Source organism: Sminthopsis crassicaudata, chromosome 3 (assembly GCF_048593235.1).
Source record: "Sminthopsis crassicaudata isolate SCR6 chromosome 3, ASM4859323v1, whole genome shotgun sequence".
In the NCBI taxonomy this organism is placed as follows: domain Eukaryota; kingdom Metazoa; phylum Chordata; class Mammalia; order Dasyuromorphia; family Dasyuridae; genus Sminthopsis; species Sminthopsis crassicaudata.
In genome coordinates this window covers 5,508,090-5,525,905 of record NC_133619.1, presented here as the reverse complement: position 1 = coordinate 5,525,905, position 17,816 = coordinate 5,508,090, and the positions used below count along the sequence as shown (strand labels likewise).

Genomic DNA, 17,816 nt, shown 5'->3' with positions numbered 1-17,816 from the left:
CCTTCTCTTTTTCTTTTTCTTCTTCTTCTCTTCTTCTTCTTCTTCTTCTTCTTCTTCTTCTTCTTCTTCTTCTTCTTCTTCTTCTTTTTCTTCTTCTTCTTCTTCTTTTTCTTCTTCTTCTTCTTCTTCTTCTTCTTCTTCCTTCTTCTTCTTCTTCCTTCTTCTTCTTCCTTCTTCTTCTTCCTTCTTCTTCTTCTTCTTCTTTTTCTTCTTCTTCTTCTTCTTCTTCCTTCTTCTTCTTCTTCTTCTTCTTCTTCTTCTTCTTCTTCTTCTTCTTCTTCCTTCTTCTTCTTTATTCTTTTTTTTTTTCATTATTCAAATCTTCAGATAAGGAATAAATGAAGGTACTTCCCTACATCATCTTAATTAGATTATGACACCTGTGAAATTTCTCTTTAAAACCTTGACTGACCAAGTCTTGAATATTGATATTCCCATATTTGGAAAAAAATAGATCAAGTCTTCATGACTGGGGATGGCTCAAAAGGAACCAATTGGTTAGGAGGCACACTAGGGAGTGAGTCCTTGGGGACTGGAGCTGCCCCAAAGAACTCTAGACCAGTCTTTAGTAAGTGGTTATTTAGGCTTTGCTTGAAGACCTCTTATGAGGGAAGTGGGTCACTTCCTCCCTAGGCAGCAGTTCTACTGTTGGTTTACTCTGACTTCCTGACCTCAAGTCCAAGTCTAACTTTTTGCAGCAGCCCTCCTCCCCGTTCTTTTCAGTTTTATGCTTTCTAAGGCAGTAGAATGAATCAAATCTCTTTCCTTCATGGCAGACATTCAAAACTTTGAGGATCCTCAGATTACAAATCTAACCCAGGTAGCATCCAACTTAGAGAGCGTCTTGTCCAATTTTCCTGGTTTATAACTGAATAGGCCCAAGTGACATAGGCACTCAGAGGTGGATCTTGGATTTAAATTGAGGTCATATCACTCCAAATTCAGGGCTTGTGTCACTTGAAGAAATAATCACATCCTTCCTCCAGATGACTCCTCACCCACAGTTTTTTCCTCTCCAGGTTTAGCATCTATTTCTTTCCATTATGAACTTGAGACTATCCCGAATCCTATTTATCTCTTTGGCAAATTTTGTAATTCAGCTTTTATCCTTAGTTCAATTAATTTCTCTTACACCTTAATTTCCATTCCCACTGAAATCACAACTTTGAATTTAGCATGGCTCCTAGAACATTCCAAGAAGCCCTCAGCTACTTTTTGTCTTTGAAATCAGTGTATTGGATGATGTAGTTAGCAAGTTCTAAATCTATGGCCCATCGGCCTGTGGCCTATGACCCTTACCACCTTTAGAATCTTCCCTCTCAAATTGATTCTTTGCAAAACTTCCTGAATAGTCTTCCTGATGTGTGATTCTGCTCCCATGGCTACCTAACTCCAACATTGTCTGGCTCCTGAATAATTATGGAAGAAATTATCTTCTTTTGATCCTGAGATCTGGGGACCTATCCCATCTGACTCTGGTTTTCCTATACAACTCCCCATTTTCATCCTGACCCAGTTGAATATTGGCTGCTCCCTCATCCCGACCTTTCCTACCTTTTGATCTTTAACTCTCCCCTACTCCCCTCTGCCTAGAAGGAACCTTTCCCTTCTCCAGTTTCATCTGCTGAACCCCTTTCCTCCATCCAAAGTCCAGCTCAGGTGTCACCCCTGATCTTCCACCTTAGCTCCCACTTCCGGTCATCTCACACGCTCACAAGGCTTGATCTAGATTTTCCTGATGTACTTTCCCTATTCTTCCCCGTGTTAGCTATTCCCTTGCAGGATTCTCAGCACCTTGAGAGGACAAAAGCAGCCCCTATTCATCTTTGTCCCTATGGTGCTTCACAGCGTGTTTTTATTAGAACAGGCAGTTAATTATCTTTAGTGAAATGAATTGAAATGCCATGCCAGACCTCTCATTACTGGTTGGTTTCCAGAACATTAAGCATTTTAAAATGGTGACTAAATTGATTTTTTGTGTGGTCTTTGGTAAATAGATCTAGTGGGAAAGATTGAAAGAGTGTTGGATTGGGAATCCAGGAGACCCTGACTGAGAATCTCCTCAGCCATTACTTTAGTACCTGGATACTAAGGGGAGAGTCATAAGTAAGTCGTTTTACTTTGCAGGGTCTTAGTTTCCTCACCGAAGGAAGAACTCAATAATCTTTAAAGGGCTAAATACAGTGAAAAGTAGCCGATGATGGGGGGAATTCTGGTCTTTCTTATCTCTGAGTATCTTTCCTTCTGATAATTCATTAGGACCAATTTCTTGTGCCATATGCTCATGGGAAATCACCTTACTTCTCCCAATGCCCCACCAGTGATCAAATAACAAAGAAAAAAACCTGAAATGAAGTCGATGTCATTGACTGAAAACACTGCCACGGTGCGTCCAGGGGAACAGAGATGGGACCTTTTCAGCCAATACCGGAGGCAGATCAGGACAGAGCAGCAGATGATGAGGATCAGAAGGAGCAGCATGAGGCACCTGAAGCCAAAGAAAGCATAGAAGGGTGTGAGGGAGAGAGCAGCTGAGGCTCCCTGAAAAATCTGTTAAAAATGACATTCCTCCATTCCCCCTGCCATCAAAGGCTTCTAAAACTGACCAGAGACTGTTCTTACCAGATGTACCAGTCACTGAGGGGTTGGTCATCATGGTTCTCACACCTGTTAAAGCAAGGACAGAGGTCAGACTCTGAGACTGGCAGCAGCATCTAGGACCAAACATCCAGAGGTGCCATCCCTGGGCTTTAGAACTGCAAGGTGCTTAGGAGCCAAATACCTTAACCCCATGTTTTACAAATGAGCAACTGAGGCACAGAGTGGTGAAAAACCTTGCCAAGTCACCCAGACAGTAACTGGCAGAAGATCCTGGATGGAAGAAGAGCTGGGAAAAGTCCTCTAAAGACATCTAGTTGACCTTCCTCAAATGAAGATCCGGGGTACTCCATCAGGGAGGTGACCACTTTTGGTCCAAGGAGACACAGGGTAAGTGGGAAAAGCAGGACTGGAGTCAGCTGCTCTAACTTCCCACTCACTCCTCTTTCTGTCACTTGCTTTCTTCACAAGATATTTATTAAATATGCCCATCTCCACCAGCCCTAGATCTTCTTCCCTCCTAACAGTAATTGCTTCCAATTCCATACTCAGAGACAGAAAATTCCTGTGCTCAAGGGGCTTATATTCAAAATAAGCAGATGGTAGAAAAATCTAGTTATAAAGAGAAGAAATCCAAGACATCTGAAAGGTTACTGGGGAAGAGGTGGGGAGGAAATGGGAAAGGGGAGAGAGAAATCAGCACAGGCTTCCTTTAGAAAATGATGCTTGAAAAGAGTTTTGAAGAAACCCAAGGATTCAAAGAAGTAGAGGTGAGGAAGGATAGTTTTTCAAGTATAAGGAATAACCAGGGAAAAGAGAGATTAAATGTTATACAGAGCAGAAAAATAAATAAACCATGCATTTTTGTTTTCCTCAGGGATTTTTTTTAACCTTCTTTCTAGATCCGATCTTTCTTGAGCAGCAAAATAACTTTATAAATATACATACATATATTGCATATCCTTTAACATATTTAATATGTATTGGACTACCTGCCATCTGAGAGGGGATGGGAGAAAGGAGGGGAAAAGTTAGAACAGAAAGTTTTGCAAGGGTAAATGTTGAAAAACTATCCATGCATATGTTTTGTAAATAAAAAGCTATAATAAAAAGAATACAAATTTAAAAAATAAAATTAAAATAAAAGAATAAATAAGCCAATATGGCTGAATATGAGCCTAGCAAGAGCAGTAATGTGCAAGAAAACTAAAAAAAAAAGCAAGAAGAGAACAGATTGTGAAATATTATAAATGCCAAATGGAGATGATATTTGTGCAGGTAAGTGGGACTTGCTGAAACAATAACAATTTTTAAAAATGCTTTTATGGGATATGACCTGAAAATCAGGGGGTGGGGGAATCACTTCAGCTATTGGATAAAAGATGAACTGAGTGGGCAGATCCAAAGTGAGGTAGATAACCAACCAGATGACAGTTGCAATAAAACAATCATGATGCGATGAGAGTTTCATGATGGTGGTGGTTGAGTCAAGAGAAGAAGACATTGAGAGACAGATTGCAGAGATAGAAATGACAGGATTTGGCAAGTGGTTCAGGTACTGAGTACTTAGGGCCTGCTTTGGAAGTGATCAGTGATCTCTACTTGTGGTTTATCCTTGAAGGGACCACTATGTAGGTCTGCTCAATAAACTACACTTACAGTTATAATCCTTTGAGTCTTAAAGGATTTCTTTATGTTATTTTTTATACTTTAATTATTTAGTATTTTATTTCCCCCCAGTTATATGTAAAACAATTAAAATTTGGAGTTCCAGATTTCCTTCCATCCTTCCTACCCTCACTCCCTGAGAAGGCAAGAAATGTAATAGAGATTATACATGTGTAGTCATGAAAAACATTTCCATAAAGAAAACAGACAAAAGAATAAGGAAAAAGTAGGAAAAAAGAAGGCTTCAATCTCTAATCAAACACCATCAATTCTTTCTCTGAGTATGGTAAGCATTTCTCATCTTCAGTCCTTCAGAGATGTCTTAGATCGTTTTATTGCTGAGATGAGTCGTCATTCATATCTCATCATCTTACAATATTGCCGTGACTTTCCGTCGAGTACCTTCCATTTCATATCAACTTATAGAAATCTTTTCAGGTTTCTCTGAAAACATCCTGCTCATCATTTCTTATAGCACAATTAGCATTTCATCATAACCCAATATCACAATTTCTTCAGCCATTCCTCAATTGAGGGAAATCCCCTTAGTTTCCAATTATTTGCCCCCAGAAAAGATGTTATAAATATTTTATGCATATAAATCTTTTTCCTTTTTGTTTTTATTCTCTTTTGGGATACAGACTTAATAGTGCTAATACTAGATCACAGGATATGTATGATTTTATAATCTTTGGGGCATAGTTCCAAATTGCTCTATAGAATGGTTGAATCAGTTCCCAACCCTGCTAACAGTGTGTTAATGCCTCATTTTTTCCCTTCACACGCCCTCCAAATTTTTTCATTATCTTTTTTGTCCTATTACCTAATCTAATAAGTATAAGGTAGTACCTCCAAATTGTTTTAATTTGCATTTCCCCAATCAATAGTGACATAGAGCATTTTTCATATGGCCATAGTTAGCTTTGATTACTTCATATCTTTTGATCATGTATCAACTGGGGAATGGCTTTTATTTTTCATAAATTTGATTCAGTTCTCTATATGTTTAAAAAATAAGAACTTTATCGAAGAAACTTTCTTCATAATTACCATTGCTAGCTATATTAGCCCCCATTTATTCTATTTTATCTCTCCTTTTACCCTCTCTCTTCAAAAATAATTTCCTTCTGACTAGCCCCTCTCCCTATTTGTCTTCCTTTCTATCAGTCCCAACTCCCTTTTTCTTAACCTTTTCCTCTCCTACTTTCATGTAGGGTAAGATAGATTCCTACACTCGATTAAGTGTGCATATTATTTCCCCCTTTTAACCATTATTCACATCAACTTACCTGCCAACTCTTCCTTTCCCTTGTAAAAGCATCTTCTTGCCTCTTTTATGGGAAATAATTTACCCCATTCTATCTTTCCCTTTCTCTTTTTCCCAGTGCATTCCTTGTTCACCCCTTGTTTTTATTTGTTTATCTGTTTTAGATACCATCCCTTCACATTCAACTCATTCCTCTGTGCTCTATTTACATATACTTTTTCTAACTGACCTAATAATAAGAAAGTTCTTATGAATTACAAGTATCATCTTCCCATGTAAAGTTTAACCTTATTTAGTCTCTTATAATTTTCCTTTCTTGTTTACCATTTTAGGCTTCTCTTGAGTCTTGTATTTGAAAGTCAAATTTTTTTTTATTCATCTCTGTTCTATTCATTAAAAATACTTGACATTTTTCTATTTTATTAAATATCCATTTCCCCTGAAGCATTATACTTAGTTTTGATGAGTAGGTGATTTTTGTTTATAATTCTAGCTCATTTGCCCTCTAGAATATCATATTCCAAGCCCTCAAATCCTTTAATGTAGAAACTGCTAAATCGTGTGTTATCCTGGCTCCACAATACTTGAATTGTTTTTTTTTTTGTTTGTTTGTTTGCTTTTTTGTTTTTTTCTGGCATGCTTATAATATTTTCTCCTTGATCTGGGATTTATCTTCCTGGGAATTTTCATTTTGGGATCTCTTTAGGAGGTCATCAGTGGATTCTTTCAACTTCTATTTTATCCTCTCATTCTATAATATCAGGGCAATTTTTTGACAATTTCTTGAAAGATGATGTTTAGCTTCTTTTTTAAAAATGTAATCATGACTTTTAGATCATCCAATAATTTTTAAATTAGCTCTCCTAGATCTTTTTTTCCAGGTCAGTAGTTTTCCAATGAAATATTTCACATTGTCTTCTGTTTTTTCCCCCGTTTTTTTTTTTTTTTTTTTTTTTTTGGTTTTCTTTCAGTATTTCTTGATTTCTCATAAAATCCTTAGTTTTAATTTGCTCAGTTCCAACTTTTAGTTTGTTATTTTCTTCTGTGAGCTTTTGTACATCCCTTTTCTTTTGTCCAATTCTACTTTTTAAGTATTTTTTTCTTTTTCAGTGATTTTTTTTTGTGCTTCTCTTTTCATTTGGGCAATTCTACTTTTTAAAGCATTCTTCTCATTGATCAGGATCATACAGCTACTCAATGTCAGAAACAAGATTTAAATTCAGGTTTTCTTAACTCTGCTTCCCTTTCTTTATTCGTTATCCAGGAATTGAAAGATGCTTATATAAGAGATGGTAAAGAAATGGGTAAAAGGAAGTTTTGCCAAAGAGAGACAGAAATAGACAAAGATTATATATATATTATATATATATATATATATATATATAATGTATGTATCCATATACAGAGACAGAGATGAAGAAACAGAAACAGAGAGAGATAAAAAGCAGAGAAAGAGAAAAAGAAAGAAGAGAGAGAGAGAGAGAAAGAGAGAGAGAGAGAGAGAGAGAGAGAGAGAGAGAGAGAGAGAGAGAGAGAGAGAGAGAGAGAGAGAGTTTGCAAATTATAGTCCCAGTGAGCTTGACTTATTCCTGGAATTTTTTCCAAATGCATTATTAAAGGCATTGATGGTTAATGAGCATCTAGATACAGATCTAGTGCCAAGAAGAATATTTCCTTTAATGTGGAATTTTTTGTATATTGTTTCATCAGAATCTCCCTATGACCCTGGGGAGGCAAGCGATACTATCATTCTTACAATTTACAAGTGAGAAAACTGAGATGGGGAGGCATCAAATGGTTTCCCCAAGGGCACATAATGAGTTTCTGAAGTAGGATTTAAATCCAGGTCTTCCCTACCTCCTAAATTCCCAAGCATACTGTCCACTAAAACACAGTGCTTTGTCATAAACCTCACGAAAAAATGTGCTCCGGAATGACTTCCTTTTCTATTTTGACAGAGCAAGTTAAAATGTAGACATTTATTCAGCTTTTTGTCTTCTATTCTATTTTAACTATTTTTTTTTTTTGGACAAAAAGTCACAAAGACTGAAAATTATAAAGCTAGATAGTGAAACATTTAGATAGATTTGATTGAATGATTGAATTCACAGAGTTATCTCTAATTATTTAAAGTCAAAATGGAATGAAGTCGATAGCAGAATATAATTTTATTAGCAATGACACAGATGGTGGATTCGCCACATTCACAGATGATATAAATTGGGGGTGGGAAGGGCGGCTATCACACTGGATGACATATTCAATAGTTATGAAAGTTTTGTTAAATTGGGAAATGGACTGAAACGAACAACAAGAATGTCCTTTTATAAGATTCCATGAAAAATCTGACATTTAGGTTCCAAAACATCAAGGTCCCTAGTACAAGACGGAAAGCAAGGAAATATGTTCAGGCTAGAGTTTGGAAAATTGATGGGAATTTTAGTAGACTGAAAACTGAACATGAATCAGGGAAATCAATATGCTCTTAGAAAGGTTTAAGGGGAGCCTTGTGTCCTGGTGATAGCCATATTCTACTGTACCATGGTAAGGATAAGTTGGGAGTATTGCTGTCAGTTCTGTTTGTGGAACCTTAATAAGAGAGATATATCCAGAGGAGGTGGCTTTTGGATGGGAAAAGGTCTTAAGGGGATGCCATATTAGCAATGATCAAAAGAACTAAAGATGTTTGGTCTAGAGAAGAAAATAATCTAAATAATCTAAACTGTGCTAGGAGTCTGGGAGACAAAGCCATAGAACAACAAACTCCTTCCTCCATGGACATCTTCAAGGATCTGAGGGACTGAGATTTGGAGGTGGTTCAGAGGGAAGAGAAGAAGCATTTATCTAGCCCCTATTATGTGAGTGACTGACACTATGCTGAGTGCCTTACAAATGTCATCTCATTTAATTGAGAGTTTAAGCAGAGGGTCTACATTTGTCTTTTTGGCCCCCAAAGGTGAATCTGGGAGCCACAGGCAGGAATTGCAAGGATCTTGATTCAGGCTGGATTTCAGAAAGCTGCGGGAATGAACAGAGCTGTCCATGGGGCTTTCTGGATGTGGCAAGGACTTTTCTCTCTAAGTGCTCCCTATTCAGGTCATCGGCCACCTATTGGGCTAGGGACAGTTAAAGGAACATGCATCAAGTTCTGCTTGGACAAGACTTTCTCTGAGCCTGTTGACTCTAAGATTTTTGGCTAATATGATTTTTCTAGCTTCTACCACTAAATACAAATGATGCGAGAAGACTTCGTGTCTTAAACCCTTATCAGCTTGTTCCAGTTATCCATTAACCCCAGAAGAGTATTAGAAGTAACAGATACTAAGGGTGGGGATGGGAAGAAAATACAAAAAGGGAGGAGGGCATTAAGGGTAAGGGAGAAAAAAAAAAATCCTGTTTCACTAGTTTCCCCAAGGCTGCTCCTTGATTTTCCCTTGGTTTTCCTGTCCACCTTATTGACCAAATATAACTATAAACATGAATATGAATATGACTCACTCGCAATTTGTCTACGTGGATAAAACAGACCGATTGAAGTGAGCTGATCAAATCAGGCAAAATATTCAGAACTTTATTTTTCTTTGTCTATCACTAATATCCTAGGGGACCTAAGCTTTCGTGAGGTTCCATTCCTGGAGGAAGGGGGTTGTTATCATATGGCTCTGTCTCCCAGGCTCATAGCACAGTGATCTGTAGATAGTAGGTAAACACTAAGTGGATGTGATTACCCACAATTTCATCCCACATCCAGGATATGGGCCTGGCTGCTTTGTGACACTCTGGGCTTAGACGAGCTACAGCTTCTTTATTTCATTTCCCATCTCCTATAGGACTAGAATAATATGCTCCAGCCCTTCTTTCTCTTTTTAAACTATGATTAAAATAACACTCAGTATTTTTCATCTTCAGGGTATTCAGAAATGTCAAATGATTCATTGGTCTCCCTACAGAGGAGGTAAGTCATTTTTTATTACAGTACTCATAGCATTTGGAGAATCTCTTCAACTTTCTGTTTTTATCCCAAACTGTACCTCAAGAGTCAGTCAATCTAGTGCTTATGGAGCTTCTCCAAGGCTGATGACTCTATTGCCAATGGGAAAGAGATCTGATTTTGGAAAGTTTTGATCTGAGTTCAAATCTCACCTTTGCTCCTAACTAGTTACGTGCTTTGGCGAAGCTCACCTGGTCCCACTGAGCCTCGGTTTTCTTATCTGTAAGAGAAAGGCCCTGGACTTGGTGACCTTTACTGTCAATCTGAGTCTAAATGATAAAATTGAATCTGAAAACTGCCCCCTCCTATTGCCCATGGGGTCCTCTGCTGGAAAATGTGGACAGAGCCGCCTGATTAATTCCCCATTCTGACAACTTTCATTTATTTCCTCCTTAATGGAAACTTCCCTGTGTTGGACCCATTCCCCTCTGAGCTTATTTGTCTTAATCTATTAAAGGTCTCAAATATTTTGATGGGCTATTTTTCAGGAGTTCATGAATATATTTTAAAAGTTGAATAATTATAGTACAATATATTTGGTTTCCTTTGTAATCCTATGCATTTTTATGCACTTAAAAAAAATCCCAGCATTCAGAGAGGGGCTCCATAGGTTTCCGTGGATTGCAAGATGGGTCCAAGATACAAAAACTGGACCAGACCACGTGCAGAGCTGACCTTGGAAACCCTACCTAATCTAAAATTATTTTTTAATAGTTTTTATTTACCAAATGTATACACAGGCAACCCCACAACATTGATGATTGCCAAACATTTTCTTCTAATTTTTCCCCACCCTAGATGGCAGGTTGACCAATACATGTTAAATATGTTAAAGTATAAATTGAATACAATATATGTATACATGTCCAAACAGTCCCCTAGCTAATCTAAACTGGACATGGCTACCAATCAATCAATGGTTTTCCCTTCCTCGCCTCGTGTTTGCTGTCGGGCCTTCTCTTTCGCCCTCCAAGTTCCCTCTTATTTTGGTTTAATGGCTCTGATTTCAACTCTCTCAGGGAGGCAGCCTGGCCCAGTGCCTCCCTGTTATGGGGAGGTGCAGGGCTGGACAAGCTGCGGCAAGTTTCCATGAAACTAGGAGGGCCGTACTTGATAAACTGTTCAGTTGTTCATTGCCCAGCCCAGCCCAGCTTAGGCACCCAACTCCCCAAACGAAATGGGAGCAGGTTTTAAGGCTGAATGCACTGCTGGTTACAAAAAAGAAGGAGGAAATCAGCTCACTATTAAACTAGTTAAGACTCCCCCCCACCACAACATCCATGAAATAAGCAGGTAATCAAAGGCAGAAATCGGCCCGTTTGAAGGGAGTTGCTCGGGTGCTTTGATTTCCACTTCCCTCTCTGGGATTTCCGCCTTTTACACAATGTCCTTGGGACTTGACTCAAACTCCTGTCATCATGAATAGACATGCAAAATCTATTTGCTCCTCTTTTACTCACATTAGCTTGCCCTACCCCCCAAAACCAGATCCTATTTGCATTCTTAAATCATTAATTAGGCTTTTTCCCCATGGTTCTATTATTAGATTTTGACAAATCCAGGATTTCTCCAAATCTCCAACAATGCCTTTGATCCTTTGACATTTTGAATACCAAATGAAAGCCCCCTTGCTATTTACTTACATTTCATTTTCTTTACAGGTCGGGTCTGGACTCACGGCCTGAAACAGAGATTTATAACAATAAACACTGAGCATCTTATCAGCCTAATCCTCTTCATCCAAATGGTACCTGGAGACAAATATGGGCTTATTGAGCTTCCTTTGTTTTTTAATTAAAAGCTCTGGAGAAGAGCACTTTTGAAAAGAGAAATTCTAGTGAAGAAAGAATATTTTCTGCTTATTTTTTTTCCCTTGTACTGAATAAGGAAGGGATATCTATTCCCCACTCAATCCCAGTTTCGCCCTTTTCCCCACATACAGTCTGGGGACTGGTTTGAAAGTCTTTCTTGCTCTGGGTCAATTTTGCCTTTAGACATGAGTTGGAAATCCAGGGGCTGGGCTGTCGGTAGGGATGAGGATAAGGGGGACATGTTACTATTCTCTATCTGTTTCATAGGTTGATATTTCATTTTTTGGGGGGAAATCAGAGTAATTACTTGTTATTTAGCTCTATCTGACTCAGTTTCCTCAAAAGTAAAATGCAGGGGCAGCTAGGTGGCACAGTGGATAGAGTGCTGGTCCTAAGTCAGGAGGATCTGAGTTCAAATGTGACCTCACTTAATCCTTCTTAGCTGTGTGACCCTGAGAAAGTCACTTAACCCGAATTAAAAAAAAAAAAAAAGTAAAATGGAGATAATAATATCCACTTTATAGTGTTTTTATGAGGATCAAATAATAGAATGATTATAAAGCTCTTGGTACAGCGGGGGCCACATAGTTGACCTAGATGTAGAATTGGAACAGGCTTTAGGAAGCCTTCAGTCTAAGGCCATCATCTTATGGAGGAGTCTACTGAGACTTTGGGAGAAGGGTCATACAGGTACCTGACAACTGACTAACCCAGGACTAGTCCCCAAGTCCTGACTGCGAGTTTCACTGCATCATGTCCAGAAGCTTGGACAAAGGGCATCTTCCCCAATAAGCAGGAAGTGTTGGGATCAAGCTCCCCCAGACTATGAAAAATCCAGGTCCCAGGGAATCCCCATGGTCATATTTCATTGGTGCCTTCTTTCCACTAGGTCCTTTCCACCCTGTTCATCAGAGAGCTGAAGGAAAATGAAATAAAATGGAATAAAATCCCACCTGAATTTCAGAGTCTAATTTAGGATGCCATATTGGGTTTTATAGAAGTCCTAGGGCAGTCAGAATCCCAAAGTAGCTGTCTTCCAAAGCCCAAGGAGCCCCCCAGGGCTTTGCCTAATATTGCAAAAAGCTTGTTTGGGGCCGGGCTGGAGAGGGAGGTCCTTTTGCTCCAATCCCAAGGCAGTTCCACAGTCATCATTCCACATGTGACTGCCTTGGATAATGGGACTGTTCTCTGGGTCACGGCCATTATTATCCCTCTACCACCTGGTGTTGACATTTCTGTAGCAATTGTTAGTCGCCCTTCTGGCTCTACCTATTCTCCTTCTCTGTTGCCCAATTGGTTGAGCCATCATCCTTTTGGGGAGTCTTTTATTGAGCTGAGGTTCTACTAGAGAAAGGTCCCCAGGGACAGCTAACTCACGCAATCCATGAGAGGGTCGTAAACTAAACTGGAGACCTCGGGGTGCCATCTTCAGTTTCCAATATGGAAGTTGCCCTGCACACAACCCCTAAGGGGGTCTCTCTCTGCCTGATGGGCACCTCTTGGCATCTCGGATTGACTCTGTCTACAAGAGTAACACAGCACAGACCAGTGGAAGTACAGATGGAGAACTGAACGAGCCATCGGAGGCCACGGTAATGAACAATTTATAAGCAGGGAAAATGAGTTACCTTCTATTTTGTTCACCCATTGCAAGTCAGTTTGCATACTAATCAAGATGAAAAAGAACCTGCAAATGGTGTCTATGGGGGCTTATTTGTGGGCTGAACGAATCACTGGGGAATGGGCCAAACAGGAACCCCAAGTCTCGTGGCTCTGCTCTCACTGGTATGTGTGCAGAGAGGAGCGGAGCATGTCACTATATTATTGATGGGCCTCTGGCCATCCGTCCAGAAAACAGCAAGCCTCAGGATCCTTCTCAGCTTCAGGGAGGGTGAGCCTGGGGGGCAACTGGCACTGAGCCCCCTGACCTGGTGTTTTGGTTCAGATACTTAGGTCTGGAGGCTCAGACATTTATCAAGATGATTCCTTCCTTTCTCCCTCCCTTCCTTCCATCCTCTTTCCCTCTTTCCTTCCTTCCTTATTTCCTCCCCTTCTTTCTCCCTCTCTCCCTCTCTGTCTCTCTCTCCGATTCTGTCTCTCTGTCTGTCTCTCTTTGTGTGTCTCTTTTTGTTTCTCTCTATATTTACCTGTCTCTCTCTCTCTCTGTTTCTCATTGCGTCTCTCTGTCTCTCTTTGTCTCTCTGTGTTTCTGTGTCTCTGTCTCTGTTTCTCTCTCTCTGTCTGTCTCTTTATGTGTTTCTCTCTGTCTCTATCTGTGTCTCTCTGTATTTCTGTGTCTCTGTCTCTGTTTCTATCCCTCTCTCTGACTTTGTCTCTCTTTCTGTCTCTCTCTCTGTCTGTCTCTTTATGTGTGTCTCTCTTTGTGTTTCTCTTTGTCTCTGTCTCTTTGTATCTCTCTGTATTTCTGTGTCTCTGTCTCTGTTTCTATCTCTCTCTCTTTGTCTCTCTGTCTCTGTCTGTCTCTTTTTGTGTGTCTCTTTTTGTTTCTCTCTATCTGTCTCAGCCTCTCTGTTTCTCACTGGGTCTCTCTGTGTCTCTTTGTGTCTCTCTGTCTCTGTCTCTCTTTGTGTCTCTCTGTGTTTCTGGGTCTCTGACTCTGATTCTCTTTATTTCTGTCTGTCTCTTTGTGTGTGTCTCTCTTTGTGTTTCTCTCTATCTGTCTCTGTCTCTGTCTCTCTTTTCTTTTGTATCCCTGGAGCCTGACACATAAGGGCTTGGTAAGCTGACTGCTTGAGGGGTAGGTAGCTGGCCCCAGAGCAAGAAGAAAGCTTGCTCTACTTCATGTGTGGCTGGGATGGCATCCACGTTTCTGAGCTCCACTTTTAGAGTACAAGGCTCCCCAGAGGGCCCCGATCCAATCCTCTCATTTTTCAGCTGAGGAAACTGAGGCACTAGTGACAAAAGTCACTTTTCCTCTTTCAGCCTCCGCTGCCATCTCCACAAAGGCTTGGGCTCCTAGGTCTCTTCTAGCTCTAAATCTATGAATTTCCAAACCATGACTCTACCTCTTTGAAGTGCAGATCAAGAGAAGAGCCACATCAAGCCAGTGCTGGAAGGGAATTCAGAAGCCATTTTCGCATCCCTCCCTCCCAATTTACAGAGCAGGAAACTGAGGTCCAGAGAACCCAGGGGAATTTCTTAGAATCCCACAGACAGGAGACGTGGGATTTGAACACAGGCCCTTTTGTCTTTCTCCTTCCCCATCCTATTTGTGTTATACTCTAGATTTAAGAGTCTTATCCTGTAAATACATTGATTTTTTTTTAAAAAAATGTCAAAACATTTAATCAGAGAATGTAATTTTGTTTCTAAAGGAGCAGAGTTAATGAAAAGAAGAGGAGAGACAGAGAAGTAATGTGCATCTAATAGAAATATATTTCATGTTTCGTTCCCATCCCAGTGAAAGGAAAAATGCCCAACTAATTTGCTACTTTATTTCCCCCCAATTGTTGCCAATGAAGTTACTGAGAAGATAAACAAGATCAGCAGGGCCTGCGCCACAGAGATTTTACCTGGCAGAGCATCGTGCCCACAATTCCAGTCCTTGAGAGCAGTGAGGTGAAACTCGCCCCCCTGGGTGGCCACGTCTTAGTCCAGGAAGGTCCTGGTGGTCGGCCGTGTCTTTCCGGGCTTCAGAACTCAGCCAGTGCCCTCTGGATCACGCTCTATGCATGGCATGTGTTAATGAACTCGGCTTGTGACTGGCAAGGCGGAAGGTTGGGGAAAGAATGCCGGCTGCCCGCACACACTCCAGTGGGCACCGGAGCCCAAGGAATGTTTAGAGAAAGGTCAGGCCCTTGGCAAAGTGGACACGTCCCTTTGCAGCAGGAGACGTGGGTGGTGACATGAAAGGTGGCCCAGTATCTGGACCCCACGTCAGGAACCGCTAGCCTTTTTGGTTGTGGCTCCTGCCCCTCTTTTCAGTGGCATTCGTGCTGGATGTTCCCTCTGTCACAACGCCTTCCCAGTCTCCCAGTCTGCCTTGGCTGGGCAGTAGCCTTGCAATCAAGAGGGTTCCCATAACCACCTTGGACACAGCCCTCTTCTAGCCCCACTCTCCTATAAAATAAGGCTAGTGGTCCACATCCGGAACCGGAGGAGATGATTCTCTAGATCCTCATCATCCTTCCTGAAAGTGCAGCATTTCCTCCTTTTGTCACCTCCCAGGGGCCCTAGCAAACTCTGACCTAACCTCTGATTCCTGCACCAAAGGGGGAGCAAAGATTGGGGGCTGGAAAGATCCATTCCATCAGCCAGATAAGCGCCTCGCCTCTGAGGGCTGATGTCCGTGAACAGAGGACGGTTTGGCTTTTTCTGTCAGGTCTGCCTGTGATCCTCAATGAGCCTAATGACCTTATGATGTAATCTGAAAGCTAGAAGAGGGGTTTAGTTCTATGACCTTGAATACTTAGACTAGCAACCACAAGAGGCCTTGCCAGGAAAAGAAGGGGAGCCTGTACCTAAAGCCTCCAGCTGGGATTGATGAGGATCCACATCAGCTGTCTGTGACATCAACCAGCCCAGCCTTCCTGGCTTGTATTTGGGAGAGGAACCACCTTCCTTCAAAGCATAGTCACGTGAGGGGGTTTCTGCTCCCATTCTCCTTCCTAATAAGCCACTGAGGTGCATGAACCTCAAATTTAAAACGAGCCACTGGGTGAGCTCTGAGGTCTCTTCTTGCACTGAAGTACTAGGATATAAGCAATGAGTCATAAACAAGTCTGTGGAATAGAGAGAACTATTTTTTATTAAAGCTTTTTATTTTCAAAACACATGCATGGATAATTTTTCAACACTGACCCCTGCAAAACCTTGGGTTCCAAATTTTCCCCTCCTTCCCCCCACTCCATCTCCTAGATGGCAAGCAATCCAATATATGTTAAACATGGTAAAATATATGTTAAATCCAATATATGTACACATATTTATACAATAATCTTGCTGCACAAGACAAGTCAAATCAAAAAGGAAAAAAAATGAAGAAGACAAAAAAAGGGAAAATGCTATATTGTGATCCCCACTCAGTTCCCAGAGTCCTCTCATTGAGAGAACTTTGAAATAATCTTCCTGTACATGTGTGTGTGTGTGTGCGTGCGTGCATGCATGCGTGTGTGTGTGTGTGTGTGTGTGTGTGTGTGTGTGTATAGGGATTGGGCATTTGTGTATTATTCAGTTTTGTTTCCTGAGATTAGAGTGCAATCCTCCCCAATTATCCTATGGTTAAATGATATATTTGGAGCCACGAGGCTGGTGTCTGAATCCTCACTCTGCTATTTGTTTCTTATGGGACTTTGGGGAAGTTACTTAGCCATTTTACCTTTTACTTTCCTTGTCTTTAAAACAAATGGGCTGGGCGGGCTGGCCCCGGGCTCCCTTCCAGCTTTAGCTCCACTTGCTTATGATCTCCAGCTCTAAATATATGGCCCTCCAGTCCTGAAAGTATGGAGTAGAAACCCCCTCACATGACCATGCTTTGAAGGAAGATGGTTCCTCTCCCAAATACAACCAAGGAAGGCGGAGTTGCTTGGAAGTCACAGACAACTGACTGGAATTCATCGATCCCAGATATAGGCAGTGGGTACAGGCTTGACTTCTTTTCCTGGCAGGGCCTCTTGTCATTGCCAGTCTAGGTGTTCCGGGTTGTAGAACTAAATCCCTCTTCTAGCCTTCAGATGATGTCATAAATGAGCTCATCAGGGGAATATGGGATTTTGTTTTTCCTGTAATCATGAAACGGCCACTCTCAATGGCTAAGGCCACCAATTAGTATGCTGCAGACAGACAGCTGAAAATAGATGGGGCAAGCTAAACAAACTGATGAATTCAACCTTGGTCCACTTCACTTGCACATAGAGACAGAGCTGCAGCTGGATCCATCTAGGCAGTAGAAAATGATGGGAAGACAAAGTCTTCAAGGGAGCAGTAGAAAATGATGGGAAGACAAGTCTTCAAGGGAGTCTTCCATTTTCCCTTTTCCTTTCTACTCTTCCTTTCTTTCACACCTCCCTGGGAAGGACTTCTCAGAATTCACCTGGTCTTCCTGAAGACTCATATTGCTTGTATGAGATGGAAGTCTCCAACTCTTCCCTTCTGGAGAGATGGAAGATCATGGAGCCTCATTATCCGTCCTTCATTTACAACCTTAGGATGTCTGGGTATTTCCATGCGTTCTTCCACCAGATATTCTCCCTCAATTGGTGTGTGGGAAGAAAGGTCTCATTTTTTTTTCTATTAAGTATCTACCACACTGAGACTGTGGTAAGCATTTAATAAAAGATTTTTCATTCATCCCTTCATTTAAGGAGGATATAGTGAGCAGATCAACAGAGTACGAAGATTTCACTGACTCTAAGACCCACTCCCTTTAGAGAGATCCACATGTAGTAATGGAACAAAAATGAAGGTTAAAAGCCCAAAGTTTCCCAGGGAACTCACTTACCATGTGATCTAAAGGATGAAA

General features: G+C 40.8%; 1 protein-coding gene and 1 long non-coding RNA gene across 3 annotated transcripts in view; one reads left to right on the top strand and one right to left on the bottom strand.

Moving 5' to 3' along the window:
• Positions 1-15,139, bottom strand: part of TMEM207 (transmembrane protein 207) — a 20,747-nt gene extending 5,608 nt beyond the window's left edge. Inside the window, exons 1-4 of one of the 2 annotated variants that reach the window (XM_074297873.1) lie at positions 14,869-15,139; positions 11,168-11,205; positions 2,623-2,667; positions 2,346-2,488 (exon numbers count right to left, since the gene is read on the bottom strand). In XM_074297873.1, coding sequence (XP_074153974.1) covers positions 2,346-2,488; positions 2,623-2,667; positions 11,168-11,205; positions 14,869-14,880 — 238 coding nt within the window. In that variant the 5' untranslated portion in view covers positions 14,881-15,139. Of the gene's footprint in view, positions 1-2,345; positions 2,489-2,622; positions 2,668-11,167; positions 11,257-14,868 lie in introns of those variants that run through there. The other variant, XM_074297872.1, reaches the window with a different exon arrangement.
• Positions 12,507-16,126, top strand: LOC141560133 (uncharacterized). Its single transcript, XR_012487637.1, has 2 exons — positions 12,507-12,927; positions 14,671-16,126. It is a non-coding gene; the product is annotated as an uncharacterized LOC141560133 (long non-coding RNA).
• Positions 16,127-17,816: the final 1,690 nt, after the last annotated feature.